The 15969-nt window shown below is 35.3% G+C and overlaps 2 protein-coding genes across 5 annotated transcripts in view; one reads left to right on the top strand and one right to left on the bottom strand.

Annotated features, from left to right (window-relative positions):
• Positions 1-15969, bottom strand: part of LOC145693310 (alpha-tocopherol transfer protein-like) — a 90369-nt gene that overhangs the window by 31019 nt on the left and 43381 nt on the right. The gene's annotated exons all lie outside the window — the stretch shown is intronic.
• On the top strand, positions 5686-13841 carry LOC145691501 (uncharacterized). The gene is made up of 4 exons (XM_081766909.1): positions 5686-5859; positions 7952-8057; positions 8916-9049; positions 13614-13841. Exons 1-4 carry the CDS (start codon positions 5686-5688, stop codon positions 13803-13805), a joined length of 606 nt encoding a protein of 201 aa, XP_081623035.1. The 3' UTR covers positions 13806-13841.

Here is a 15969-nt window from a genome sequence, read left to right on the forward strand (position 1 = left end):
GGTACGTAGGGTATGGAGAAAACAAAATACAGAGAATATTAATATGAACACACGCTCCATAGTTAAACATGGTGGTGGGTCACTAAGGGTTTGGGCCTGTATGTCATCGAAGGGAGTTGGCACCATCCAGTTTATTGATGGCATTATGGATGATAATGTATATTGTGACATATTAAAGAACAATGTCAAGCAGAGTGCGCAAAAAATGGGTATGCCCCTTGACTACAGATTTCAACAGGACAATGACAGTAAACATAAGGCTAGACTTGTTATGTCTTGGTTGATTTGGAAAGTACCAAAATTGCTGGAAACTCCACCTCAAAGCCCGGATTTAAACCCTATTGAACATTTGTGGGCAGATTTGAAAAGGCACGTTCGTAAGCATAGTATGAAATCAAAAGGGGAACTGAAATGTGTTATGGGAGCAGAGTGGAATAAAATAATCCCCGAAAAGTGCAAAAATCTTGTAAACTCAATGAAGAGACTGTGTCTAGCAGTAATTGAGGCAGAGGGATATGCCACAAAATATTAGACTTAACAAGTTTGTGTTTTTCTTATGACTTCTTTATAGTATAATAGCCCGTGTAGAAATAGGAAAGTTGCATGAAAACAGGGGTTGTCTCATTGTTTGTTTTTATTAATTAATATTTAATTTGTTACGAATTAATTTTTCTATGTTTTTTTAGTTTGTAAAGCCCTAATGTATCCACATGTGACAATTAGCAAGCACAATACTGTGGTTTAATGGAGAAATTAAATATTTTGTTTGAAAAAACAATGCGTACGAATAACAATGTTGTATACTGTAACTTCGATTTTATATTTTTATTTCTATTTATCATGGAATTGTGTGAAGTATTGCGCTCAAGGAACTGCTTGAGAATTACATAAACAATCTATGTTAGAACTGAAATCTGATAAAAGAACAAAGTCAAAGCTGGTTCACTATAATCAGTAAAACAAAGGTGATTACTGATTAGGTAACTCCAAAGAAACTGAAAATCTATCCGTGATAAGCTGGCGCCCTGATGGTGGCGCACGCAAGTTGTTCCGTCAAGAGCAGCATTGCAAACTGCTCTTGTTTCATTCACTCGATAACAGAGCTTGAAACAAGGAACGATAATGTGAGAGCGTCAATCTCCCAAATGAATGGGTGGAATAATTTGTAAAGGCACACCGCCTTTGTTAGTCCCTGCATCTTTATATTCATCTAAAGAACTTTCAGAAATGGCAAGAAAACATGACAAAAGTAAAGACCATATGTGTGCGGTACAAGCCTCATTGCAAAGTCATAATGTTGCTACTTAAGACCGTCAGCGGTTTAACATTCAGCGTAAAGGTATTTCAGTAGTAACTAAAGATTTGTACAAAATCGCGTATTTCCAATTTCCGAAGAAATACCACATACATCCAAATGAAGACACCTAGTTAGTACAGTGGTATCACTAGACCATTCAGGAACAATCAGGCAGCATATAAAAAACTCACCAGAGAATCCACATCACTTGTTGCATTACCCTATTACTTCTATTCTAGAATTTTCTGGTGTTGCCATACAAAAGCCAAGCTCTAGAATTAGTAAATTCTCACTCATGGCAGACGAGTGTATAGATATACATGGAAGAGACATTCTGAATATTTATATACGTTAAATAGAGGCTTGAAAAGTGAAGAAGACCTTGTTTGGGCTGTTCCAGTTCAGTCTACTAAGGCAGAATGCATCAAAGAGACAATTATTCAAGAAATACGTACATAAAAGAGGGCTTAGTACTGCAAAACTGACTGTTGTAGCTTTTGATGGTGCTTCAAATTTTAGTGGTGAAAAATCCGAAGTTCAGGCACGTCTCAAACAAGATTCGCCTAGTTTTTTTCAGCTGGCTTTGATAAAGGAGTTTGGTACCACTATGAGAAAAATAAATGACGCGACTCTTTATTTTGAAGATTTTTTTAAAAATATCTCCGTTTTCTTTATATGTTCGAAATTTCGGAAGGCTTCCCCAGCAAGACAGGCTAATAACAAACCCGTTTTTAATATCTGTGTCAGATATTAGCTTAAAATAAATAACTTAGAAGCAGAAAACATTAAATCGACCGAAATCTCGAGAATTACCAACTCTGCTAAAGTGGGAAATTTTCAAGAACGCGAGGGAATTCTGCAATTCAACACGAAGCAGCGACATCTATGTCATTGAGAGAAATGTGTATTAAATCTACAAACGAAAATTTTAACGAAACATTTCTAATATGTCTTATTACGTACATTATCTACAAACTCCAAATATATGAATCTATGCTAAGTATTAAGGTATAGATAGAGCAAATAGTGGAAATTACCTATGGAAAAGGACGAATTGGTAGTACGATCGTAATAAAAAATCGTCTTTACCGTAGAACAGGCTCAGTTCACGTAAGTAAACAAATAGCTCAGTTTGTTAAAGCAATGAGTCTGTATGCCGAAGGTAGTTGGTTCGAACCACACAGAAGTGCCATTGTCATTTTTATTACTATGGTTATTTTATTTATTTTTTTATGTGGGAAAGAATCAAATGGTAACATATGTGTAAAACTCATGACGATACCAAAAAAAGAAAAGAAAATATATTGTCGCACTTGCATTAGTGTTCCTAATTTTGTTTGCAAACAGTTTCGTAATTATTATCCCTGTGCTCACTGCTCACTATATGCTCACTGGTGCATAACGAATGTTTTCCAGTAAATCTTAATTCTAATTTGGAGAATTTTATAAAGTTTCACAATGTTTATCACTAGATAGTCTTCTATCTACTTTTTTGGACACTTTGATAACATATTTCCCTATTTAATGTTTAATTTTCCCTACATGTTTAATTACGGAAAAGTTTTAGAGTGTATTTGACTTAAATTGAAATTGTTTTGAATTTACCACATGAGGTAAGTAGCCCGACGGAGGAGAATTGAAATAGCTGATATTCTACGTAAAAGCAACCAATTGTAGAATGATGATGCTTCTTACCTGTAGCACATAATCTTTACGTTAGAGTGTCAGACAGAGAAAAGTCCTGGTTTTTCCTCCCCTATGACCACTCATCTTAAACCTCTACATACCATGGTTCGTCTCGTCTTTCGGTGCTCCAAAGACATTCATATAATAATAATAATAATAATAATAATAATAATAATAATAATAATAATAATAATAATAATAATAATAATAATAATATAATCCTGAATATGGCATCATTACCTAATGTAATAACCTTAGATATCTTAGTTTAAAATGCTTTCTTTAGTAATTTTTTATGCAACCATGTAGGAGGGGACACGACGTTTTATTTTGCCCCTCTCATTTCAGTACCCTTCCAACAGAAAGTAATTTCTGATAAGCAGGGCAGACAAAATGAATAAGAAATATATTTACAGCATCCTCTCCTCTTTCATGATTGGAATATCACGTAACATTTTTTATTCTACCAAAGATGGCTCTGTGCGGTTAGGGGTAGGTAACTAAAGAAATACCTAATATATAGCGCCCCTTGGTTGTAATATTACCGCTTCTTTATTTGTTCGAGGAAGCCCCTACACAACCAAGGGTTACAAAAAGAATAGGAAAAGTGTCTATTGATTCCAGTGGCGGATCCGGCACGGACTCCTTGGGGGGGGGGGAAGTGAAAGATTCTTTTGATGATGTCAAGCTGTCACAAATTACCACTTAACTAAACTAAACATAATGGTGGGGTGAACCGGAACCCTATCAGTTCAAATTGATGTAAAAGTTTAATTTTTGGTTTCATATTAAAGTGTTGGTTCCAAATGACAATTTCAGTCCAAGTGGACAATGATCAAATCTTGGAGGGCTCTTCAGTATAGGGGGCTACGGATTCTTTATGGCAAAAGGCAAAAATATGAAAATACTTATAACTTTCGAAGTTTTCGTCTATTTTAAAGAAATTATTTGCTTCATATTAAAGTCTTGGCTTCCAATGACAATTTCAGTCCGTGTGAACAATGATCAAATCTCGGAGGGCTCTTCGGTATAGAGGTTTCGGCTTCTTTATGGGACAAGATTCACGTAGTTGGTATTGCAATATTGTTTTGTATATATGAGAGGAAACTTGCACCATTTGGTTAATTTTATCTCTTATATTTTGCAGATTGGAATTCCAAGCAATAGTTACTTCGCAAAGCTAAACGAAGGCACTTACTAGCAGTAACGTAGCGTGAAGTTTTGAAATGGGTAGGCTGAAATTAGATTCGTAGCTAGAGGGTGGCTAGGATGGGCCCAATCCCCTGAAACTTGCAATTTTTGTTGTATGTATAAATGAGTGTAAAGGGAATTTAAGTTACCCCCTCCCCCCAAAGAACTATCCCGACCTTATTTAAACGATCACGTCTTAGTGTTCTGACTACGCTGTAATACTTGATAGAAGAATGCTAATTCATGCAATATATTTTTCATACAATGCAAGAAAAAGTATAAGAGTGGTTCTGCTTCATATTTCCCTTACACATACGGTTTCCTTACATATGCAATACTCGCATATCACACATACACTGTATTACTGTTTCAAAGAAACAAATAAAAACGGATACCTATAGGACAATCTTAAGTGTAACTTTCCCAAATCATAGACAAACTTAAGCACTTCACCCACAACGACACATATCAGCATACTAATGGAAAACAGTGGAGCAGTAGCTCACATTCAATTGATGATTTTCACAGAAAAAGCTATTTTTAGATTGAAATTATGAAAAAAAAAAAAAAAAGAAACTATGAATCATCAGAGGTCTTCTTCAGTATCGATCTTCGAAAAACTTGCGGATAGCTACGCAACGCAAAAAATACAACATAACTGCTACGTCAATTATCGAAAACTAAAATTTAAATTTTACGCCGCTGTAATAACGCAAACCAGTACGCAATAAGGTCCCTGATGAATTAATACTATTCATAATAACATAACTTTTTTATTCTCTCTCTCTCTCCCTCTCTTTTTTTTCTTGGTCAAAACTTGTTACTGAATGTGAGCTTCTAAGTTTTTCATAGTCTCTGTTCTATACTTTCTTCCAAGACCGCATCCTGTCGCTTTTGTTTCGCCAAACTCCCGAAAGGCTAGCCTTTCGTCAACATTCGTCCACTTTCGTTGCATAATGTTGAATTTGTGTATAGCTTAAGAAGTTTTCGTCTGCTGAGGGTGGCGGGACAGTGATTGTCACCGCCCCATTCTCCTAATTCCATGAGAGAAGCGGAAGGCTAGCCGCCGATAGCCTTCAATGCGTTCTTGCAGAAGCTTCGCTTCAACTCGCTTGATGTTTAAACAGCGTATTATAAAATAAATCCATTTTAATAAAATTAATTGAATCAATATCCAAAAGCAACATTTGAGGCTGATGTATAAATAAATGGATAGGCTAAGCCTTACAGCCTTAATGGACACTACGTCCCTGCTTACTACACTGTTAAAAATGATTTATTCAAAAATGAATACATTTTACTAGTCAAAAAAAAAAAAATGAGTAAATTTGTCTCAATTTTGAGGAGAAAATAACTCAAAAAATGAGAATGAGGAAATTCAGTTGCATATTTGAGTCAGAGACTGGTTCTTAAAAACGAGTAATAATGTAGTCTTTAAAAATATTGTTTTATGACATAGATATATAATTGAATATCGTGAGATATAAAAGAGAGTTTGCAAATGCAAGACTATGGAAAACAAGAACGAACAAGCTAACATAAGAGCACAAAAGTCCTTTATAATCCTGAACTATATGTTCTCATTCTGGCTGATGGAGGAACTACTTAGCGGATGGATAAAGAGAAAGTTAAAAGGAAATATGGACGAAAAGTGTTGTTTACTAACAGCATATAGGATTTCGCAGGTAAGTACTGCTAGCAACATGAATTTAGTTTTAAGTGTGAATGCAACATTGCTTGTGTGCGATCATTCTAATCGATTGACGGTTAATCACGACAATCCATTATTTTCCTTCGAAAATCATGAGTAATGCTTCTAGGTACTGGTTCCCAGATAGAATGCCCGGAAGCCTCACTCTATGCTTTTGGGCATTCTATATCTTAGACAAAGTTGTTGTGTTAATGATATGCGACTTTCCAATATATTCAGTAAATGGTTTACTTTTTTTTTTTTTTTTTTTTTGTGAATTGGGGCGTGCAGGTTTACTTTTGGCGCTGCACTCTAAATAACTGTTGTTAAAATACAATTCTTTTAATAATTTCCTTCTTATTGTCCCCTAAAAGATTTGTGGCGGGTGACATAAAAAAACTCCCTTGCGGGAAGGTTCTAGATTACTGGTCCCCCATGTAGGTTAGTAGCTGGGTTGGTTCTTTGTCTACTAAAGTTTATTCATTTAATCTACACAGTATTGCCGAGCGAGCGTTAGCGAGTGAAGGCGGTTTAGAGCCCCGCAGGGCACGTTGTTTTCTGTCTTTATTATTGCTCAATGGGAAGGGGGACCAGTAATCTAGAACCTTGCCCTCACTTGCAGGCCCGTAACCACGCGGGGGGTCTAGGGGGTCGGGCTCCTAAATTTTTACTGCCTGCCTAAAATGTTCACGGTAGGCTTGCAAATGAACTATAATATGGTTGAATTCCCCCCCCCTATATTTTTGGGCTGGCTACCGGCCTGCTCACTTGCACAGATAAAATTTCAAGGGACCACCAGAAGTATTAGTTGAAAAATTGCAATTCCTTTACGATTGCCATATAAATACGGATTCCGTATCTGTTGCATAAAAGCTACAATGTAAAAAAAAAAAAAAAAAAAAAAGGCATTACTCGAGCAGACTGTTCTATCAAGTTTTGACACATTTCTTACATTCTCAGGTTGGGTTAAAGTTTTTTTTTGTTTTTTTTTTTTAGCAGCACTAAATAACAAGCTCCAGTACTACATACAGATTAACTTCAGAAGGGCTCGATGTAAATACAGTGTGGACGTATGGCATAAACACGAACAAACTTGTGCTAGGTGGCAATAAAAGCATGAATGCTATCTAACCGAATCAGTGCTGGACGAACCTGGTGGCACTGTTCGTAGGTTTCTTTAAGAAAATTTCCCTCGACTGACACAAACTTTTCACTTTATCAAATTTTCCGTTGTTTGTTAAGTGTCCAATACTTATGACAGAAGTTATGTAATAATTTTAATTTAGCTATATTAAGGGAACTACCACCAGTGGCGTCATTTAGGGGGCAGAGAGGGGTAATTGCACCCCCTGAGATTGAGATTTATATAGATTTTTTGAGTAGAATAGTAGTCAGTGAAAAACGCAAAATTTTCTTATATCAAGGGGTCTTGCCCTCCCACAAGCAAAATCTGAAATGACGCTTCTGCTACCAACCACATTTGTTTTATTCATTTACTTTTTCCTTCTATTTTTACGTTTACGTTTACGGTTTTTTTTTTTTTTTTTTGCAAAAGTATATACACAGCCAACAAAATGAAATATAGTGAAATCTTTCAGTTTAACATCCCATGATTATGCCTTTAGGTTAAGGGAGACGATGATTAAAGCAAGTGAATGATGATGGAAGAATGAGAAAGTGGGAGGAAACGGGAGTACCTCGACAAAATTCACGAACACAATGTTGTTTATCATAAGCTTGCTTGGGTGAAAATCGTACCAAGGAAACCATGCACCTGAGGTAAGCGCTCCCCACTGAGCCACCGTGCACCCCACTAGCTAACAATGGGTGCAAATTATGCTACTTGCAGCACACACAAACTATTGCAATTGTATTGGTTTATTTCTGAATAACAAAGAACAATTTAAGTAGTGATGTTCGTTAACAAGAGTCTAATTGCTACTTCACATTATTCATGTATGCGCATTTCTACCATTGCAGTAAAACATTATGACAATGAACTACTTTGGAACTTCATGACTAGAAAAAGGTAAAATATATTATTTAATAGAATATATTTGTATAACAATTAAATCTTTATATTTCAGATGGATGCTGAATTTAAAAATTTGTTCGGCGCGACAGAGTCTGTTTTCAATGTCATCTGTTTGGCAGTGATAATTTTCTTTAAGGTTTCGCTAGAGAAAGTTCTTGGTGAATAAGATCAAGTTTTCGTGTATATTTATCATATTTCAGGTTGCATGTATAAATATGTACACAAGAGTCTATTTGTCACCAACACAACCCTACTTCTGGCAAAGCACCCATTTGTTTTTTTTCTTTCTTTACATTATCTTTTTATAGTGTCTATTCACAAACATTGTTTTATTGTTATAATTCAATCACAGCAAATAGTAGCTTTTATATGCTTTACTTTGAAAAGTAAAAATAAGTCAGTATTTTGAAACACGTAATACCTTTTAAATAAACGTACATGAACTCAAAATTGCACATCTTTGGCTTATTATCTTCACGTCTTAAGACAGTGATGGGCAAAGCATGGCCCGCGGATTAGATGTAGCTCCTTAAATGTTTCCACCCAGCCCACGACGTGATTCATTACCTGACGAATATAACTTCACTTCTGAGAATCAGTGGATTATACTTCCAGCCAAATTATGAGAAATGTTTAAAAATGCATTCACAATACCATTTATCCCATTCCCCTTCATGATCTTTCGAGTATTAATAGAGCTTGGTTTTACAAGTGATACAATCACTGTTGTTTTTTTTTTTTTAAATTATATTGGCCCACCTATATTTTTTTCCGTTTTTCTTTAGCCTGCGGCCCAAAATGTTTCCCCATCATTGTGCTAAGGAATATAACAATTGTCTAGGGCTTTAGAAAGCAGTACACTTTAAGTAAAACCTTATTTCAACTCATGGAAGTAGTTTTTGAATAATTTAGTGTGATTTACATTGTACTTCAAAAAATATTTTGGCAGACAATAGCAATATCTACTAATTCCAAACATTATTATATACTGACTTAGTCATATTTTCTCTCTATAGCAATCAATTGCGCACTACATTTGCTTCCATTTCTACTACCACAAGGTGTAATCATACGTAAGAAAGGAGCTAAAATAGTAAGGAGAAGGCCGGCACCTTACAGGAGCCACGAATATGTCATTGCAGAGCTACAGGTAAGTCGTGTCAGGCGTTTCATTGGACACATAATTTTTGTATACCTTCCTGATTAGGAATATGTCCATTATCGTTCAATTGCAGTCATAGTTTCATAATTACAGAGTTAATACATTTACTTTCCAGGTTATACGTTTTGGAAATATCTTAATAGAAGGATGGTTTTATAAATAATTTGATTTGCATACTAATGGATGGTTCTAACGTCATCTCTATATGTAGCAGGGTTGGCAAAAACCATGGCTTTTATTGAAAAAACAAAAAAAACGGGTTTTTTTGGTTTAAACCAGGTTTTTTTGGTTTAAACCAGGTTTATTTGGTTTAAATAATTTGCTCTATATATTCATATCATATATGGACAGAAATAAGTTTGTTTCGCCTTGATGTTATTATGCAACAGCCGGGTTATGCTGGAAGGGGTCACATAAGCTTAAAGCGGAATAAAAACTGCTTCTCGAGTTACATCCGAGAGAAATTGTCCTCCATTTGAACTCGGAACCAGGACTAATTGGCCACAAATGCGATACGTCTGCCGACTCACGAAGGAATCCTGATAAAAATACGTTGTACTGATCTTTACATGCTTCTTAATATAGCTCTCAAGAGTCATTTCAGAAGGACAAAAAGATAAACAGTGCACAAGTGAAACCATTATACTGAATTACATATGGACAATTTCAAAGTACTACGGAGTACAGACGAACTAATTTAATTCAAGTTAGTTAACAACGACTTTTATTGGTCCAAATTAAAGAAATACAACGACTTAATTTGCATATCACAAAGATACGAATTATTTGAGTCCACTTTGGCTCAGACTCATTTATACATAAATAGATATCGAAGATACTTCTCATTTCACTAAATGCCTCTCGTGGGGTCTGTATGACCCTCCTTCCCCCCACACACGAACAAAGTATGGCATTTCGATGTATTTTATCAATAGTAAACAAAACAATATTTAGAATGTTTCTTTGATTGCAATTACATAACAATAATAACTACAAAAAAAATCACAAAACAAACATTTATAAACTTACATAAAAAAAGTTGCTTTTGTAGTATAATCTTTTTGAGTAATGAATGGGGAATTTAGGTCTGAATATAATACGAATAATATACGGGAGTGAAACGTGATAACCCACAAATGAGTGTTCATCAAGATTTTACAAACACTTACACTTTACGAACATTTTCGTTATTTGGTTTAAACCAGTTGGTTTTTTTTGAAAAAAAAAAAACAAAAAAAAAAACAGCTGCTTTAAACATTGGTTTAAACCAGCCAACCCTGATATGTAGTCATTAAGTTTCCTTTCTATGAATAAAGAATCTGTATTCTCAAGCAGTGGCGTAACTAACAGGCTCCCGGTATTTAAGTTTCGGAGTATAACTTTATAATGTTTGGATGTTAAAAGCACTTTGCAGAGTTCCTCCGTGGCTAAGCGGTTAGCGTACGCGCTTATGGCGCGGGAGACCCGGGTTCGATTCCCGGCGGGAGCTCGTGTGGTTCGGGTTCCACGTTAATCAGTAGGTCCACGTCTCACATAGCCTCGCTGCTGAAAGGGACGCTAAACTGAAATTCAACTCCATTCAAAAGCACTTTGCAGGTTTCATATTACTGCAAGAGTACTCTACTTAGAGGTAAAAGAAATCACGGAACCAGCTATAATAGATTTAGTGAATTCTACTCGGAAAATGTATCGCCTTTTGTTGCAACAACTAACAAGTTTCCGATGAGTAGTGAAGAAACAATTTAGTGAAATTTTAACTTGGAATTAATTAGCCAATTATTTAGTCGTAGATAACTTCCTATGTTAGTAGTGTTCTGGATTTGTGTACTTCTTTGCAACTGTATCTTCACTGTGCCTCTGACGAAGCCAATCCTGAGCGATCATTCAGTACACTAAAAGCCATCAAACTTTATATTCGTAGAACAAGGTCGAAGATGAAATTGAGCTCAGCCCCGTAACTTGGGCTTTTTCTTGGAAGACCAAACATTAATTAGACCTCCTAAAATATGTCAAGTTGAGGCCCCCTAGAATAATGATGGCATTTGAAGTGAAATCCTTACTAAACGTGTTCGATACTTCTTGGGGCACCAGTTGATGATTTACTAAAGTAAGATCCAGATTACATATATGCTACATCTTAAAGGAATGTATTTCGTTCAGATAGTGGGGCAGCAGAAACATCTTAAATTATTTGCAATGCTTTTGAAAATAGTACGGTGCTTCACAAGTTAACTAAATGAGACAATAGTTGAAAGCCTTACTAAATATATATTTTGTCTGGGGCTCTAATAGGACACATTTTACTGAATGAGGCTCGGAACACATTTTCGTTTCATTTTTTTTCCTGTTATGTGGTAAACCTATTCCAAGCTTTATTTATAAGTTCCTGTTCATATCACATCATACAAAGCAACAAAAGTTTTAACTCAAATGAATCCTATCAAACAACTGGAAGCTTAATTGGGGGGGGGGGCAGTTTCCCCATTCCCCCGCAAAAGTTACGGCATTGGTTGAGCCCTTTGCCAATCCTGAGAATTGAAAGCGAAGAATGGCACCACGTTGATATTGAGAAAGTAGTCAGCGAATTACTCTCCGAAAAAAAAAAATACGCCGGTTTAGAAATATGTGAGCAAGTTCCACAAGTTTTGACAAGTTTTCATATGTTAGTTGTAATGTGAACGTTAGGAAAAAATTATTTCTTCTCTTGCCTTTGAGGTGAGCGGTCCCAGGTTCGACTCCTGGTGGAGACACTCGGCCGAAAGAGTGTAACAGCTTTTTCAGACCTGCCATCTTGAGTGAAGTCTTTCTTGGGTTTCGTTCATTCATACCATTCAAATGCCGGGATGGAGGTACCTAATATAATGGTCCCAGGCTGCTTCCTTCCTTTCCCAATCCTTTCTTCCTTCCCTTTCATCGTACAGTGGGCTCGCTGAGGGACGTCATCCTTCATACGGGATGGGCTAACGTGGCCTTAGATGCCGACAGCCCAGAAGTCTAATTCCTAATTCCTAGAAATTATTTCTTTTAAGAAACTTTTTAGTCCCATGTAATTGCTTAATAATAATAATAATAATAATAATCATGTGCAATTTTTGTATATTAGCAAGTAGTGTCTGACTAGATGGAAAAATAACTCTACTACTGTATAAATTGTACGTGTGCCATGAACGTAGAAACAGGAAGAGCCCTTTTGACATTTTCGCGGATGGAGGGGGGCATGCATTCTTAGTTACGCTACTGTTCTCAAAGCATTGTAGTAATTTGTTTAACAATTGCTAAAAAAGTAGAAATCGAATAACGGTGAAATTTTATATAACTTAGAATTTGTGGTGTGATTCATTGTTTCTTTCTTTCTTTTTTTTCCTGGAAGGGAAACAGTGAAGGAAACTGATCAGAGGATTTTACTTATGTTGGTGACTCATAGCCTTTCTTAAAACTGTTCGAATTTGATTAAATGTATTAAGTGTGGCAGAACAAGCATTGATTCAGGAAGCTCCGCTAAAAGACGCCACTTATTTTTTTTTTTTCGTCAGACATAAGCAGAAATGACTAATTTTCAGGTTTATTGTTTCCTTGTCTTGCATAGATGAAACAGATCGAAATGTTTTTGGTTACCTTTCAATTCCCTTATTTTTATAATCTTATTTCAATTGATATTAATCCTTCCAGAACGTGACAACCCTACTATTATTATAAAGATCGCCATAGACGAGTCAGGTCTTAAGTCTTTCATTTGATGTTTATTAGGATCACGCAAGTGCGATATATATAATATTGTAATGTTAGTACCATAGGTGTTCATTTTACTCCGACCTCACTCACCTTCATTCTCACAGTGAATTGGCCCTCGCCCTCACCTTCGAAGAGAGTTGACCATCGCTCTCGCCTTCGTGTTGGGAATTTGTCCTCGCTCTAGCCCTGACAGTGACAGTTGGCCCTCGCCCTCGCTGTCCAAGCTTGTCATTGCCCTCGCGTCATTATGGTTGAGAGAGAATTTGAGGGTGAGGATGCCCTCGAGAGGGCCATCCTCGCAAGGGTAAACACCTCTGGCTTAGTACGTCCGTTACACCGCTCAATAACTCTTCAACAAAAGATAATTTTAAAATTGTTTTCTGCAATCAACAGCTAGATAATTATCTCGGAGGAGTTCGTTAATGGATGTGATCCACCTACTTGTAGTGATAGAAATAAACCATTTCCGGTTAACGTTGATCACTATAGAGCATAGACAGTAATCTCACATTGTATATTTTTTAATCGATTAAGCGTCCCTAGAATATATTCCATTTCCACTCTAATCACTCTGCTAAAACACTAAATGGTTGATTTACTACAACTTCTGGTTTCAATATTAATTGAAGAAATATTGCGTAATTCTCTTTACTGTCTTTACCAGAGTCTATATTACCGTATTTCAATTGATACTAATTCAAATTAGAACGTAGCAACACTAATATTATTCGAGATATCGCCATACACGAATAAGATTTATAAGTATTTCATTTTATTTTTATTTCTATTGTCACTAATTACACAATCTCTTTGTTTCCAGGGAGATGAAGGCATAGACACATTTATAGCAAATGAAAAACTTCTGGGAGGATCTCGTGTCCATTGGCAGTCGACACAGACTGTTTTCCAACGAATGCATACATCTGTCATAGTACTTTGTAGGCATATTCAGAGGGTTCATGTATCCTCATTGTCTTGTGTAAGTTGTTATAAAAATTGTGCTCATGTATAGACTTAGTTTATTATTTGACAAATAAAAAATACAATGTACAAACATATTTTCCTTTAATCAAAATGAAACAAATATATATACATTTAAGTTTGTTTGTGTGTGTGTGTGTAACGTCGCATGATTATGTTTCAAGGCTAAAGGAGAAGGCAATGATAATGAAGTGATGCAATGAAGAAAGTAGGAGGAAACGAGAATACATCGAGGAAACCAGTGCACATAAAATTTGTCCACCATATCAGGCTTACTTGTTTAAAACTACGCAAATCAACATAATAAGTTACAAGGAGCTTGTGTGTTGATTAAATTAAAATTCTCATCTATGCTATTTATGGAAACAACAGGTCTCAGCATAAAAATGTAACCTTGCAGATTCAAAATTGAGTAAAAAAGTACTTTAACAATTAGATTATATTAGTATTCAAAAATAGGAATGGGAGTATTTATTCTGCTGCCTTGAAAATTACAAAGGTAGATGAATTTCACACTGCACTAAAAAAATTATAGTAAGTACGCCTTCTACACATTAATATTGATGTTAGACATTTTCATCTTCAAAGCTGGGAAATAGAAGTAATTTTTGAAGTACTCGTATTTTTTCAAAAACTGATCTCTATTTTCCAACTTTTAAGAGGAAAATGTTTTAACTTCAATATTAATGTGTAGAAGGCGTACTTACTATAAATTATCCAGTGCAGTGTGAGAGTAATCCTCCTTTCTAGTTCCAGGAAACCTTCCCTGTGTCAGCAAGGCAGCAGAATAAGTACTTTTTTTCTCATTTTTGAATACTAATAAAATCTCATTTTTGAGTACTTTTTTACTCATTTTTTTAAAAAAAACCCTTCTCATTTTTGAGAAGAGTTTTTCTTAAATTTGAGAGGAAATATTCTCAATTTTTGAGAACGTGTTTTTCTCAGTTTTGCGGCTATCTGAGCATTTCGAATACTTTTCTACTCACTTTTGAGTATACATGTTCTCAATTGTGAGGAGAGCATTACTAGTTTTTGAACAAAGAGTTTCTCAATGTTGATTACATTCATCTCATTTTACGGTTAACTTTCTCATTTTTGAGAAAATATGTTCTCGTTATTTTTGAGAAATAGCAGTTTCTCATTTTATTTAAGAATATTTTATCTCGCTTTTAAGAGAATTTTTACTCAAAAGTGAGTAAAATTTACTCAAATTTGAGTACATATTGTTCTTATATTTTGAACACCCACACATTCTCACTTTTGAGAACAATGTATTCGGAGCTATTCTGAGAACACAATGTTCTCAAATTTGAGTCAATTTTACTCATTTTTAAATAAGTATTTTTAACAGTGTAGCTTCATTAAAATGAAATGTGTTTTATGAGTTGTCATGGAGCAGACAAACGAACAGGCACCCAAACGTTGGTTGAGTCGGACGGTTGAAACTCGTTAAGCTCGCTTCAATTATTATTATTATTATTATTATTATTAGTAATAATAATAATAATAATAATAATAGAACATTCACCTTTGGTGCATGGGGTCCGTGGCTCGATTCCACTTCGCGCCAAGTGAAATTTGAGCTGAATAAATACTGTGTGCATGGCTTTTCTTGGGATTTTCCATTTTCCTCCCACTTTCTTTATTTCACCATTTCATTCATCATCATTCTCCCTTAGCGTAGGTGCATAAACGTGCAACGTTAAACTAGAAATTCCATTTAATTTTAATTTCAATAATAATAATAAACAATCAATTCAACTGAAAGGACTGTAATTTATGTTGACGGCAATTGTCATAAATATGCAACCATTATAAAAACAATGCTTTGAGTAGAAAGATAATCCTTTCCAAGTGTTAACGAATGCGCATGAGATAAGACATGTCGCGAGAAAGAGACGCGACGCGCTTTGTGACATCCAAGGTAAGAGGAGACAAATGTTTTGCACACAAAATAGCTTGTAAAATGTCTCGTCTTGTCTGGAATGTCTCGAAAACAAAAGTCTAAGTTTTAAAATTAGTTTTCAAGATCTATTCTCTCAGAAGTAGCTCTCAGCCTTAAAATTAATAACGGCATTTGTTATTTAAACAAGATAAACAATGCTTAAAGTTAATAGTTAACTTTTCGAAAAGAAGCTTCATTAAGGGTGAACCTGAAAGATGTCCACAAACTTCGGGAGATGATTCGTGACATC

This window comes from Thermobia domestica, chromosome 8 (assembly GCF_964235325.1).
Source record: "Thermobia domestica chromosome 8, izTheDome1.hap1.1, whole genome shotgun sequence".
Lineage (NCBI taxonomy): Eukaryota > Metazoa > Arthropoda > Insecta > Zygentoma > Lepismatidae > Thermobia > Thermobia domestica.